Below are 15,146 nucleotides of genomic sequence, written 5' to 3' on the forward strand. Positions count from 1 at the left end.
ATGAAGACTGGATTTTTGGTGTTGGAATGGAATTATTATTTTTTAAACTTTATTTTGAAACAAGCTCAGAGAACAGTTGCGTGAACAGTATATGGAAAGCCTTTTCCCCTAAAAAAGGATCCGCTCTAGAATTGTTTAGTGTTACGTTTAGTGTTTATGACTCTTAGAGTTGCTTTAAAGACAGTTCCTTGGTCTCCTCTTGACCTTAATGATCGTGACACTTTTGAAAATTGCAGGTCAGTTACTTGTAGGTGCCTCTGGTTCGGGGCTGGCTCACATTTTCTTGTGATTGGGTTCAGGTAATGCATCTCAGGCAGGAGTCTCACAGAAGTGACGCCGTGTGGCACACAGTTGTTGTTTGTCCCATGTGTTGGGCATCCCCTAGACCATCCCGTGAATTGCTAGGATTTGCAGGGTTCCCCATGTAGTTGTACTTAGGGCTGAGGGGAAGGGTACAGAGCAAATCCAGCAGAGGAAAAAGGCGCACAGCAGAGTCTGAAGGAAACCAGGCCCACTTCCAGGAGGCCTCTCCCCAGGGAGTTACTCTGGCTGCACGTGACTCCACCAGCATTGGGCTGTGACTATATGAGAGGAGTGTTGTCTACCAAGGTAGCTCAGGAGAGACTCAGTGCCCAGCGTTTTTATTGGGGACTGGTCATGTAGGCACCCTCTGCCAGCCACGCATCAAACCTCCTGGAAGGAAGGCAGGTGCTCAACACAAACCACATTGTCACGCAGTTTAGACACGGTGAGCTACCCTTATCAATCAGGGAGTGGTGGTCCACTCGCAAAATCCAAGTTCCTAGAGGCTAACCAATGACCGACCTCAAAGCAGGGTAGCAGTCTTGGGTCTGGCCCCTTACTCTTGTTTATACATCCCATTACTTTGAATGCTAGGTAAGGTGTTGTCTGCCAGACTTCTGCACTGTGAAGCTACACTTTTGCCCTTTGTCATTCATTAGTTTTGTGTGGAAATATTTAGAGACTGTAAATATCCCATTCCTCATCAAACTTTGTGTGTGTATTTTTATAGTCAGTATGGACTTAAGGAGTCCTATCTTATTCAGCGCGTTACTGGCCTTATTTATTTTCATGCTCAGATTATCCCCCGTTTCGCCAGTGGGAGCCCTGTTGAGCTGACTCCTGTGTCCTTTTGATATGTCCATCATTCTTTGAGCACGTCTGTGCTTTCTAACGTGAGCTGTCCCAGGCTCAGTTCCCACCCTGGAACCAGCCATGTCTCCCAGGAGCCCTGGTTCCTTTTAGGAGAGGATGGTATTTAGAAACCAGGATCTGGGTGTAAGCAAGCTGCTTGCTTTTGGGATGTTCCTGTTCCCAAGCCCCCTTAGTGAACAGAGCTAGCAAATATATGCTTTTACATACATTCACATCTGTATGTATTTCTCTATTAAATAACATGGATGCACAGTGATAGCTCCCATTTCAGCCAGCACCCTGGGGACATTCTAGTTAGCTCCTTTTATATTTGTAACTCCCTTCTCTGACGGTAGAAATTTGCTCCCGTTGTCCTCACTGTATTTATTGTATTTACTTCCTTGGTCAGTGCTCCTGTATGTTACTTATCTCTCCTCCACTGTGTGCGCCCCCCCACCCCCCACCCCGCAAACCACAAGCACTCTGTCTCAAACAGATGTCTCCTCACCCTGCTTGCTTGCCTCCCCCAATCCCCTCGCTTCTTCCCCCACAGAAACTTACCTTACTCAGCCCCATCTAATGGATTTTTGTTTCTAAAGGAGGTAATGGGGGTTGAATCCAGGATCTTGTACATGGGAGGCAGGTGTTCAACCACTGAGCTATATCTGCTCCCCAGTGAGAACTGTTTTTTTTCTTTGTTTTTAGGAGGTACTGGGGATGGAACCTGGTGCTCAAACCACTTGAGCTACGTAGGCCCCCTATTTAATGGCTTTGGAATTGAATTGTTCGTGAAAGGAAGGGGAAGAGCTCAGATTCTTAAATAATTGTAATTGTTGTTGTTGTTAGATACAGACAAATCTACCAGGAAGAAAGATTTTTTTTTTCTGGGTAATGGACATAGGTCATCAAAACATTATTCACTGTCCTCTTCATTAGTGCAGATGATGGCAAATCAAGTAAGCTTGATGAGCTGCTCGAGGTAGATAGATGAAATTAATCCTGAAACTATAGTCCAAAGTGTCTGAGACTGGTTAAAGAAGAGAAAGTCAAGGACGAAGCAGAGCTAAAAGGGGAAAGCAACTTGCAAACTTGATTGACTACATGGAGAGAGTCCATCTGCCAGAGTAAGCTGGTCTCACATAGAATAGCAGTTACACAAATAATCGTGCTTGACGAGTTTGGAATTGTCCACAAAATTGAGCTGTTTATTTTGAAGGCATCCATGAGATTTTCGTATATTATTTACTATTGGATCTTTAGTAAATTAAATGAGGAGCACATATTCTTTGTAAAGAAATTAGAAAATACAGATAACTATAATCAATTAAGAATCAGTCTTCACAAAAGCATTGGTTACATTTTTGTATGGATCGTAGATTTTGTAAATGTGTGTATGTACACATAATTCCACAAATGGAATTGGATTTGATATTAGTTTTGTAACTTTATTCACTTAATAAATGGTGACCATTTCAATGGAAATAAACTTAACACTATCATCCTAAGATGTGCTCTGTAGTTTTCTTTTGTGTGGACATAATATGATCTACCAATCCTCTTTTAGAGGTTTATATTGTCCCCATTTTTTCACTATTGTAAACAGTGCTTTAAAGAACATTTTTGTCTGTATATATGTACACATGCCACATGTTTTTGGACACTTGTTAGAATATTTCCATAGGGTAAATGAAGTATGAGTTCATGGACAACTGTACAGAAAATATATTTCCCATTAGGACCTAGTATCAACCCTTCTGACAACCTGCAGTATGATCTTGAATAAGTTGTTTAATCTTTTTGGGCCTTACTTGAATTAGTTGACTTCCGAGGTTCCTACCAGCTTTAAAAGTTTGTAGTGCTAGGCTCAGAATAAAATAAGCTTGTGTTGATTATACAGATCACAGTTCTTACTGACGAAGCAAAAATCAATTTACTTAAAAAGGTTTCCATCTGGGAACACTGAAGAACACTCTTTCTGGAATGTGCCACAAAAGTGTTCTATGATTAAAGACGTTTGCTACCTAATAAAATGTCCTAGTAGATATTCACACTTCATGTTGTAGGTTCTAAGAAGACCCACAGAATATAAGATATTTAATTTTTTTGTAAGATTTATTTTATTTATTTCTTTCCCCTTCCCCTCTGTTGTCTGCTCTATCTGTCCATTTGCTGTGTGTTCTTCCGTGTCTGCTCGCATTCTTATCACGCGGCACTGGGAAACTGTGTCACTTTTTTTGTTGCATCATTGTGCTACACCAGCTCTCCGTGTGTGCGGCACCACTCCTGGGTGGGCTGTACTTTTTTTGCGTGGGGCGACTCTACTTGCAGGGTGCAATCCTTGTGCATGGGACTCCCCAACGCAGGGGACACCCCTGCGTGGCACGGCACTCCTTGTGCACGGCAGCACTGCGCATGGGCCAGCTCACCACACGGGTCAGGAGGCCCTTGGGATCAAACCCGGGACCCTCCATATACTAGGCAGATGCTCTATCAGTTGAGCCACGACTGCTTCCCGACATTTAACGTTGAATCTAACTTTTTACAGAATTTGTGCATAGATCACTTTTATATAGCATGCATGTAGGATTTTTTCCCTCAGAAGTCTTGTTTGAGATTATTTATGTAGTTTGTATTCTTTTTTTTTTTTTTTTTTTTTTTTTTTTCAGTATTTTTTAAAGTTTAAGGACTTACATCCTAATAGCAAATGGAGGGAAACGGACTTGGCCCAGTGGCTAGGGCGCCCGTCCACCACATGGGAGGTCCGCGGCTCAAACCCCGGGCCTCCTTGACCCGCGTGGAGCCGGCCATGCGCAGCGCTGACGCGCGCAAGGAGTGCCCCGCCACACAGGGGTGTCCCCCACGCAGGGGAGCCCCACACGCAAGGAGTGCGCCCCGTAAGGAGAGCCGCTCAGCGCAAAAGAAAGAGCAGCCTTGTATTCTTAGAAATGGGATTACTGGGTCAAAATCTGTATATGAAAGCTCTTAATTCACATTGCCAGGTTGTATCTCAGAAATTATTAGTTGTTTCCATTTATTTTGGCTATTGTTTTTAAAAGGACAGGTTTAGTTGAGTAGTAAATGTTTTAAGAATATTAAACTGCCTACTTCATTCAAGACTAGAATGTGAATTTGTTTTGATGCTGTAAGTTTGTCTTTATTAAAGGCATTGGCTTAGTAAAAAAAAAATTTTTTTTTTGTTAAGTGTTTTTGCTTTACTGAACTTATGAAGGAAATTCTGCAATGTTTGTCAAGTATCTGTCATGGGCAAGGCGTGTTGCTTAGAAAGTAAAGAAATAAAGTCGAGGAAATGGTTTCTACCCGGTGAGAGTTAGAGCCTAGAAGGAGTCACCTGGATTTTTAGAGTGTAATAAACTATGGATATAAAGTGAATCTATGAAGTGCTATTGGAGGAATGAAGAGAGGAGTCATTTGTGCCAGAGAGTATGGCCTCGGAGCCAAGCCTTTAAAAGAATGGGTGAAGTTAGGTTAAGTGGTTAAGTATCGGAGTGTAAAGGCAGTCTCAGGGAGTAGTAGTATGTAAGGGCATAATAAAGATAATTTAGAATGGAAAAAATACTCTTTCACAATTTAAAACACCGTAACTCTTCATTTTTCGGGTAATTTTATTCCCATTCTAGGATATATGTAGTCATATATAGGGACTTCTTATCTCTGGCAAACACCTATAGAGGAGTGGTCTTTACGCTTCTCTCATTTCAGTCTCTTATTCTCAATTTGTTACTGTATTAGATAGATCAAACAAATGGGTTTCCATCTCCACTTACATCCAAAGGAATTAAAGAGTTTCAAGGAACCAGTTTCTCCTCCACCATTTGTGGGTATCACATGCGTTTCATCTTATCAAAAGGGATCTGTGTTTCAAAAATATATACCTCCTGATGCCAGTCGATCTGTTTTGGAACCATACGGAGTGCTGAGTCAGTTATATTGTTGGATGGTGGTGGATGGTTGTGGGCTGGGGGTAGCTGAAGACCTTTAGAATGTGACTTGCTATTCCAGCTTTGCCAATATGAAAACAGTTGGTTGAAATATGAACTGTTGAAACTGACATAGTGGAAATCTTTTATGAACTTCTGTTTTCACACTTATTTTTAATAGGATGAAAGTTAAAAAACTGCCCATGATTCTAGCTCTACACCTGAAGAGGTTTAAATATATGGATCAACTTCATCGATATACAAAACTTTCTTACCGGGTAGTTTTTCCTTTAGAACTTCGTCTGTTTAATACTTCAGGAGATGCAACCAATCCTGACAGAATGTATGACCTTGTTGCTGTCGTGGTTCACTGTGGAAGGTAATTGCAACCTGGGGGCATAACAGTGAAGTGTCTTGTTAGCGAAGCAGTGTCCGAGAATGTGAGCAAGGGACTTGGACACAGTTTTTAGAAGCTCTTTATCCCTTGGTGCTTTTTCATCAATATAAGTTTATTTCTAAATGGATTTTTCAGATAATATATTTTATCATTTCCTCCTTAAACCTTCCACATTATGTGTTAAAATATTATATTATTGCTATGATTTGATTTTTATTCTTCTTGTTTAAATGATATCTAACAATACTATATCTGAATTCTGAGAACTTTACAGTCTGTTAGGTCTCCTCTCCTTCTCCCTCCCCTCCCTGCCACCCTCTTCTCCTTTCTCTCTTTCTCTCTCTCTCTTATTATTGTTAAAAATGATACTGCCTAAATAGATTTTGCAAAATAAGTAATTCCTGAGAGTAATTGAATATATTTATCATAGTTATTTAAAGCATTTAAAGTGGATTTAGAAGTAATGTTCAAAAAGCAGTTTTCTTATTTACCAGTGCATTTTTTTAGTATTTCCGGGTAGCCAATTTAGTGTGATCTCACTGTCATCCTCCTCTACAACATGGTATGTGTGTCTTCTCTTTATGAAGATGCACAAATATGTGTGTGTGTGTGTATATATATAATTTATAAAATGTAAGCTCAAAAAATTCTCAAAGTACAAGGGTGTCACTTAAGCAAAAGCTATCAAGATTTATATTTGAACATAGAATCTTCATTGACTGCCTAGAATTTCCTTTATAATTTTAGAACGGGGCACCCATCCTTTTCCCCTTGGTTTTGGGAGACTCGTACTAACTTGTTTTCTCTAACTAAAAAGCGGCACAGCTTTCTAGTCTTCAGCTGTTCCTCCTAACTTTCTTCTCAGAATGTGTAAGGAGAACTAGGATTAGTAGTGTTTCTCTACTGGTCTCTCACCCCATTACCCTTGTCACGTTACTCATTGTCAGCCTTGGCTCCTCAGCAGTAGGATCTTTCTTTTCCTCATGTGGAGCATTCTGTTTCTGAGGTAAGGGTGATACCACCTGAAAGGCGTAGAACGGTGTCAGGAGAGGGAAGAACCTCTGGGTGGCGGTTCCAACCAGAGGTTTCAGTTCCATTCTGCCATTTGTTGTCCGTGTGTCCTCATACAGAACCTCCTGGATGTTATTTTCTTTTCTTTAAAATCTGGCTAATATTACCTATCTCATTGGATTGTAGTTAAAAGGAAAAAATGTACATCACTTGTCTGCTACTACTGTTTTAATAATAAAATAATAATACTGCCTGCTAAAACTCTAACTTTACAACATTGTTTAGTTCTTCAACTTGCATGACAGTTTTACTGTGCTAGGTCGTTTGGACCTGCTCTCTCTCAAGCTCTTGAGCTCCATTAGTTGTGATTCTGATCACAACCAGGCCCTCTCCACATTCTCTCTTCTTTTCAAGTTAAACATTCCTGTTGCCCTCCTTACTTGCCGTTGCTTGTGTCTTCCTCCAATTTTAATTCCATGGTCAGTTATTTAAAGCATGTTCTCACAAGTACCCTCAAATTCTCTTGCCACCCTTCCATTTCTTCAACCCCATCTGTCATCATTGCTGCACAGAATTGCATAGAGGTGCTTATTAGCTTTGCTCACAATTCGGCCTAACTTCAGTGAAAATTCATTGTTGGTTGCTTCACAGCAGTTCTTCCAGCCTGCCCCCACCCCCACCCCTCCTCCCAGCTCACTGTCATTGCTTCATGCCTCTCTGACCTCTTTTGATGGATTCCTTGGTACTCTGTATCCAGCCTCTGTCTTCATTTGGTGCCGCTCCTCTGTGTTCAGGAGATAACAGAGGAGTTTCATAAGCCGGAACTTGCTCCTTTGCACTATACTTCATTTTTCCTGTTTTAGATGTCTGTCTTCCTCATGCAAACAAGAGCTTCTTTTTTTAAAAAAGATTTATTTATTTATTTAATTCCCCCCCCTCCCCCGGTTGTCTGTTCTCTGTGTCTGTTTGCTGCGTCTTGTTTCTTTGTCCGCTTCTGTCGTCCTCACGGGAAGTGTGGGCGGTGCCATTGCTGGGCAGGCTGCGCTTTCTTTCGCGCTGGGCGGCTCTCCTTACGGGGTGCACTCCTTGTGCGTGGGGCTCCCCTATGCGGGGGACACCCCTGCGTGGCAGGGCACTCCTTGCGCGCATTAGCACTGTGCATGGGCCAGCTCCACACGGGTCAAGGAGGCCCCGGGGTTTAAACCGCGAACCTCCCATGTGGTAGACGGACGCCCTAACCACTGGGCCAAGTCCGTTTCCCAAGAGCTTCTTAAGATGGGAAACAATGGGTTCGTTAGCAGAAGACTGATAGTATTTCTTACTCTTTTTGTTTTATGACATTTCCTGGTAGGTATGTGTCCTGTGGGAGTTTGGAGGGGTCACGTTTGCCTGCATCCTTCAACAGTTGAGAATCCCATGTTCAGCATGTCTCTGCCAGTCCAGCCTACTCATTTTGTATCCCCAGTACCTGTGTGTGGTGGTTTCCAGGAAACGTTTATAGAGTTATTAAATGGCATCCCTAGAGTCCACAGGAGGCACCACTCTGTGTCACTGCCCTCTCTGGATTGCTCACCCGCTTCCTCCTCCCTGCCCTCTGGTAGTTGAGGTTCTGCTGTCCATCCAGCCCCGTTGGCTCTGCTCGTACAGCATAGTCTATCTTGCATTACATTTTTGGTGTAGTTATTTGTTGTACTGGAAGTGTCTGAAGGGCAAGAAGTTGACTGGTATCCCCACAGTTAATCATTCACAGATACTGAATTAACAAGGGACTTTATGTTCAGAATGCAAATCCCTAATAAACCACTTCCCTAGATATGGACTTACTAGCTGCAGCTCCTCATCTCATTATTAGTTTCTGAAAGTAATTTTTGTCCCCTGTTCTTGAAACTAGCTCTGCTTCCAAGATAAGAACTGCTGAACTCATTTCATCTTTAACCCACCAGTCCTTAGCCCACCTTCCTCTTTCCTCCCAGGATTCTTTAGATGAACCCTACAACGATGAAGAAAATAGCCTCATGTACGCATTAAAAGCTTCTGTTTTAGTTCATATTTTTTTAGTCTTGAAGTGTTTTCCTCTGTAGAGAAAAGAGTAAAAAGTACTCTCGTTTGTGTCAGTCTGCCACCTAAGCTGCTCATCTCACCCACAGCACCAGAGTTTCCACAAAACATGAGACATTGTATTATAGAAGGTGGTTTATTCCAAGCTGACTGAGGCGGCCGCTTTTTAGAGTAGTGTTCACCTTAAGAAAAAATTTGTGTTTGAAATTGTTTTAAGTATAGAATCATTTATAGGATTACAATTTAATAAAAATTATACATAAGCTTTTATCAGATTAATCATGTTTAAACTGAGGTAGTTTAAAAAGCTTTGCCATGTATCCTTATAAAGGAAAAATCCTTTTAAAAGAATTTTAAAAAGAAATAATCCCTTCTTAATTTATTTTTATTCAAATCTAGATTTCTGTATTCCACCTTTGTTTAAAATAAGATGCAGAGGCACTTATAATACTAATTTTAATGGTACTTACCGTTTGGTAAATTAAAAAATATTTATGAAGTTTGAACTTGATTTCAGAACTGTGGATTTGCTCTCTTTGTCTTTTCAAACATTGGATCTTTCCTCAAGTGAAAAACTATTGTGAAGGGCATAAGACTTAAAAGTAATTCTATATTCATTGTTTTGTACTTTAAGTCAGCCCGTTCAGGCTGTGACACACACAGACAGAGCTAGAAAAATTTACCTAAATCTTCCATAGAAACAAATTTGAAAGTTATAAAAATGACAAGGATTTAATGAAATAGCTTTCTATAAATAGAGTATTGGTTATATCTCTAAAAGTACTAATTATCTTATTTTAAAATTGAATGCCAGTTCAAATCAGTGTAGCTTGATCTTGTTTTGGTAAGAATGGGTATGGGATATTTTTATGTTTCATTTTTTTTTTTGCTCTATAGAACATGAAATTTAGGGTATACAAGAGTAATATTTATAAGAATTGCATAAAATTAACTCTTCTTTCTCTTTGTTTCAGTGGTCCCAATCGAGGCCATTATATTGCAATAGTTAAGAGTCATGATTTTTGGTTGTTGTTTGATGACGACATTGTAGAAGTAAGTAGTTTCATAATCTCTTACTTTTCATTAAGGTCGTATATGTTTTTTGCTCTTTACCTTTTTCTGACAGTTTTTATTCATATTTCACAGTTGATGAATATTAGACAAATGTCTTCAGATTGTAGTTTAATTCCTACTCCTTACTCTTTAATATCTAATCCCAGTGCTTGAGTAGTCAACTAACCTTTAACATTTAGAATAAAACAGAGATAAGCTTTCAACAATAGAGCTATGATATTTAGTATCTTTCATTAAAAAAAATCATTGAACTATAATATTTGTTCATGAAAGTGTGCAGATCTCAAGCAAACAGCATGCTGAGTTTTCACATATGAGTACATGCACCCCCTCGGCCCTCCCCTACATGGGATCCCCATCCAGCTCGAGATCTTGCAGGCTGCCTTGGTCCTCTTTCTGCCTGTGTCCACAGCTTCCTCTGCCCCCTGCCTTTCCCCCAGAGCCCACTACTTTGACTTTTATTGTTGTGATTAATTTTGCCTGTTCTTGGGAAGTGGGTTTGGCTCAACGGATAGAGCGTCCACCTACCACATGGGAGGTCCAGTGTTCAAACCCAAGGCCTCCTCACCCATGTGCTGGGCTGGCCCACGTGCAGTGCTGATGTGCTCAAGGAGTGCCGTGCCACGCAGGGGTGTTCCCCGCGTAGGGGAGACTCACGCACAAGGAGTGCGCCCTGTGAGGAGAGCCGCCCAGCACGAAAGAAAGCGCAGCCTGCCCAGGAGTGGCACCACACACACGGAGAGCTAATGCAGCAAGATGACGCAACAAAGAGAGATACAGATACCCGGTGCTGCTGACAAAGAATACAAGCAGACACAGAAGAACGCACAGAGAGCAGACAATGGGGGGGGGGGGCGGGGAGTGAAAAAAAATTTTTGCCTGTTCTTTTTTTTAAAAAGATTTCTCTCCCCTTCCCTGCCCTCCCCCCCCCCCCCCCCCCCCCCAGTTATCCGCTTTCTGTGTCCATTCACTGTGTGTTCTTCTGTATCTGCTTGTATTCTTGTCAGCGGCACCGGGAATCTGTGTCTCTCTTTGTTACGTCATCTTGCTGCATCAGCTCTCCGTGTGTGTGGCACCACTCCTGGGCAGGCTGCACTTTTTTCGCAATGGGCAGCTCTCCTTGCGGGGTGCGCTCCTTGCACGCAGGGCTCCCCTATGCAGGGGACACCCCTGCGTGGCACGGCACTCCTTGCACTGTGCCTGGGCCAGCTCATCACGTGGGCCAGGAGGCCCTGGGTTTGAACCTTGGACCTCCCATGTGGTAGGCAGACGCTCTTATCTGTTGAGCCACATCCGCTTCCCTGCCTGTTCTTGAGTATAAATGAACTCAGTATTACTGTCTTTGTGCCTAGCTTTTTCCACTCATCATTGTGTCTCTGAGAGTCATTCTTATTATTGCCTGTAGTGCAGTCATTCTTTTTTATTGCTGCATAGTTTTCCAGTATATGAAGACACCAGATTAGAAATGTACCTTTCTGTCAGTTATTGACAATTAAAAATAAACTGCCTCGATCATCCTTTTGCATGTCTCCTGCTATACATATGCACTCATTTCTCTTGGGTACGTACTAGGTTGGACCTTATTAACTTGCCATTTTTGTGGGTTTAAAGTGGTTGACAATCGTGTCGTGTCGTGTAGTTCAGCCTCTGTCTAGGAGTGGACTTGCTGGATAAAGGGTAGTTAATTATTTTGCTCTCAGAAACATGGCTAAACGTCTTTCTGAAGTATTACACCATTTTACCTTTCCACCAGTTTATAAGAGAGTTCCATTTGCTCTGCATTCTCACCAGGACTTGGGCAGTGCCAGTCTTTAAGCTGTTCTGGTTGTACAGACTATTTTACAAATGAGAAAATGAAGGGCACAGTTCTCTAAGAAATGCTGAAGATTTTACTGGATTTTGGGAGTTCGGAAAGCTGGTTTATGTACTAATGGTGTCTCCATTTTGCCTCCCAGAAAATAGATGCACAAGCTATTGAAGAATTCTACGGGTTGACATCAGATATCTCAAAGAACTCTGAGTCTGGTTACATCCTTTTCTATCAGTCTCGGGACTGAATGGGGAACTGTGATGAAGAGATACTTTCTGCCTCATTTCTTCTCTCGTTATTTTGGAAAGGATCAAGCACTGATTTTTCAAGAAAAGAGAAATGCAGGAAGCTCAGGGGGCAGTAGCTCACTTTGCACACAATAAAGCAAAGACTGTGGACTGACCAGCCCTTCTATCATGTAGTTGATTTATTTGCTCAGGTATCATGCTGTCCGTGCAGTTCCATATACCTACAAGTAAGTGAAATCAGAGATACCCAGCTCCTCTTGTTAAACAGCCTTCCAGTAACTGACACGCATTTTCTCTTTACTAATTGCACCAGTAATAATCTGAACTCCTTGGGGTGCAATAGAAAGATTAGGAATCTGTGCTGGATTGTATTGATTATTTAAGGAGATATAATATTGGATACAATGCGTAAATTTGCCTGTGTTCAGTATATATAGAAAGTGGATTCAGTGTTTTTTTTTTTTTTTCAAGCATAAACCAGATACACTTTTGGGCCCAACACTTGTAGTTGCCTTCCTGATGTAATTAACTAACAGATACTAGAATTCAGTGTCGGGAAGACAAATATGTTTTGCTTCTCTGAAGAAGCTTATAATAATATACAGTATATGTATATGTAGGGAACAATTGGTCAAAAGTGGCTTTTTGTTTCCCCAAGGGGAAAGACTGGCTTTGTAATTATACTTTTTTTTTCTTATTTATTTTACTTAAAACTGGTAGAGTTTAAGTATTGTATGAAGTGCCCATGATTCTGTCGGTAAATTTGAGCATATTTTTATTTGTTTTTGTCAGTTTAATTAGTCCTTTTGTTTGTTTCTATTTTTAAGATGAATTTTAAATTCTTTATGAAATCAGTAAGATACCTTGAGAAAAATTTCAATGAGAGGAGGTAAATATTCTTTTTTCAGGAGGAACTGATATCTCTGGCTAAATATTTGTTCTTTTGTTATAGTTTCTGAGTCAGATATTTTATTCAGCTTTAATTTTAGCAAAATAAAAATATTAAGAATTCCCTGTCATTGTTGGAATGATAAAAGAAAATCTGCAGTGGTGGTATACCAGTTTTTAGAGTTCTTAAATATGCTAATGTTTCAAGTTGAGGCCATGCTTGGCAGATTGACGTCATAACAGTTCTGTTATTTCCAAATGTCGTCATTCCTTACCCTGGAGAGAAGTCATCAGTCATCGTGACCCCAGCAGCCCTGGTAGCCGGCAAAAAGCCCTTTGAAGATCACGGTTTAATGAAGTAGACCAGGAATGCAAGCAACAAGTTCTGGGTCCCCCCCTCACTTCACATTTACAGATCTTACTGGAAGAGTGCTCCAAAATTAAAATTTGTATTTGTTAGGACTCCATTCCCTTGGAGATTTTTAAAGGAACATATTAATATAAAATGTAAGCTGTTGCATTTGACACTTTTCTATGCATCAGTAAGTTGTCCGATGGTGGCCAAATGTAACTTGTAGAGAGTAATTGAATATTTAGACAAAATAATAGCAATCAGGTATTGGATGTTCTTTATCAAATCCTTTTCAGACAGTAATCTCGCTCCTTTTTTAATTGATGTAATTTTTTAAAGTCATTTTACTAAAACTTGTTGAATATGAAAAACAACAAAAAAGAATGTTTTTTTGTCTGCTGCTATTAACATTTATTATCTGTATCTTTTAGCTCAGGAAATGACTTCACCTATTCATTCAATGAACACATCTTTAACAGGGTCGTTTAGCTAATTGGGCTGTTTAACCGTGTGCTGGGAGAAAAATTAACAAACATCTTTTTAAGATACAGTTTGTAAACCTTTCCCTGGCTGGAATTGTTTTGTACAAATTATAAATAGGCTGCCTAATCTACCACCTTTGCAAAGAGAATCCCAACCAGTAATCGAGGGAAAGTCATAGCAAGGGAAGCGGATCAATTTTTTAATTTCAAGGGCTTAAACCAAATTTTCTTGGAATATTTAAAGCTGTATTTCTGCAGCTTTCAGCACAGAGAAAAAGAATAAAGTGAAGCAGAACCAGTTTTTACATCAGTTAGGCCACGGCATGTATAAGAAAGATAAAGTAAGTCATTTGTGTACAGGTATAGCATTGGATTTCTGTGTTGTGTTGTGTTTTTACATTTTGCACTTTTTAGAAAATCACGCTGCACAAGCGAAGGTTAACTTCCATGGGAAATCAAGTTCCAGCATTTCCATTGCGTTCTCTGGTGGCCACGCCCTTTGTTCACACCCACACTGCGTTTAACAGGAAGCTTGGTCAGGGGAGGGCTCTGGGGTGGTGGTTCTACACTTACTTTTTACTCTCTGTGCAGCTGAATCTAAGTAAAAAGTCTTACTAAAGTTGACCAGAAACTCAATATACTTTAAAAACATTTAGAGTTATAGTTGGAGAGAAAAATGCAGCTGTTAGTAAGAAAAGTGACCCGGATAGAAAGCATTGTGAGGTTGTTGGTTGATTGCGATAAAAACGAGGGCCAGGTTGAAGTTGTAAGTGGAGGCGGATTGCTATGTAACTCTGTACATTTTTGTTGAATGGCTGTCCCATATTTTGTATATTGGAATAAAAATTTCTACAAATGATCTTAACAAAGTAAATATTCTAAATTCAATTCCACTTCTAGGTCACATGGCTTCTGTCTTGGAAACTTTACCTTTAGGAGATTACGTAAGACAGGAGCCCCCGGGGCCTTAGGAAAGGGAAAGCAGATGTGGGTGACCTGGGTGTTGCCCCCCTAACCATCAGCGTTGGGTGTTTTCTTTCCTTGATGGCAGGAGGAAGACTTCACTTTCATAACATACTACTCTTGATACTTTCTTTCAAGACACTTCATTAAAGGTTCTCTCATGAGGTTCTTACCTGGGAGCTGGGAGGCTACGGCGCTCAGGTTCTGGCTCTTCGGTGGATTTAACTGTGTGACTTTGGGCAAGTCACTTAACCTCTCTGTGCTTCAGTCTCCCTCTCTCGTAAAATGGGAGTAATACCTACCTCACAGGGTTGTTGTGGGGATTAATTAGATATAATGTCTGTAAAGCATTTAAAGTTCTTGAAGAAGGCGCTATATAAATACAAAATAATATCTATTAAAGTTGGTTTATTTGTGCTTGTGGGTTTCTAAGTGTGGTTTTTCCTGTTTGCCTAAAATGTACTTGCAAATTGGAAGTATACGCTTAAAAGATTGTGTCACTGTTTTTGCTCAAAAGTTACTACTTTTGTTACCCGAAGAGATTTTCTCTAGAGCCACAGTCCACGTGTAAAACAGCGTCTCATATGCGCCTACATTTAGTTGGCACGTAGCTTGAATTTCTCTTTATGTAGCGGGATAGTCTTTTGAAAAGGGCAAAGTTAAAAATTTTCCGTGTAGTTATCACAGACTCGTGGAGGGGGAATACCTTAAAAGCCAACAATTTCTCCCACTTCTTCCCCCGCCAGCGAAGCAGCTGCGCCTGTCGGTCT

The 15,146-nt window shown here is 40.6% G+C and overlaps 1 protein-coding gene across 1 annotated transcript in view; it reads left to right on the top strand.

Moving 5' to 3' along the window:
- USP12 (ubiquitin specific peptidase 12) overlaps positions 1 to 14,793 on the top strand; it is an 81,567-nt gene extending 66,774 nt beyond the window's left edge. Inside the window, exons 7-9 of the mRNA XM_058277030.2 lie at positions 5,275 to 5,472; positions 9,534 to 9,612; positions 11,589 to 14,793. Coding sequence (XP_058133013.1) covers positions 5,275 to 5,472; positions 9,534 to 9,612; positions 11,589 to 11,690 — 379 coding nt within the window. The 3' untranslated portion in view covers positions 11,691 to 14,793. The remainder of the gene's footprint in view (positions 1 to 5,274; positions 5,473 to 9,533; positions 9,613 to 11,588) is intronic.
- The last annotated feature ends 353 nt before the right edge of the window (positions 14,794 to 15,146 follow it).

Source organism: Dasypus novemcinctus, chromosome 15, assembly GCF_030445035.2.
Source record: "Dasypus novemcinctus isolate mDasNov1 chromosome 15, mDasNov1.1.hap2, whole genome shotgun sequence".
NCBI lineage: Eukaryota > Metazoa > Chordata > Mammalia > Cingulata > Dasypodidae > Dasypus > Dasypus novemcinctus.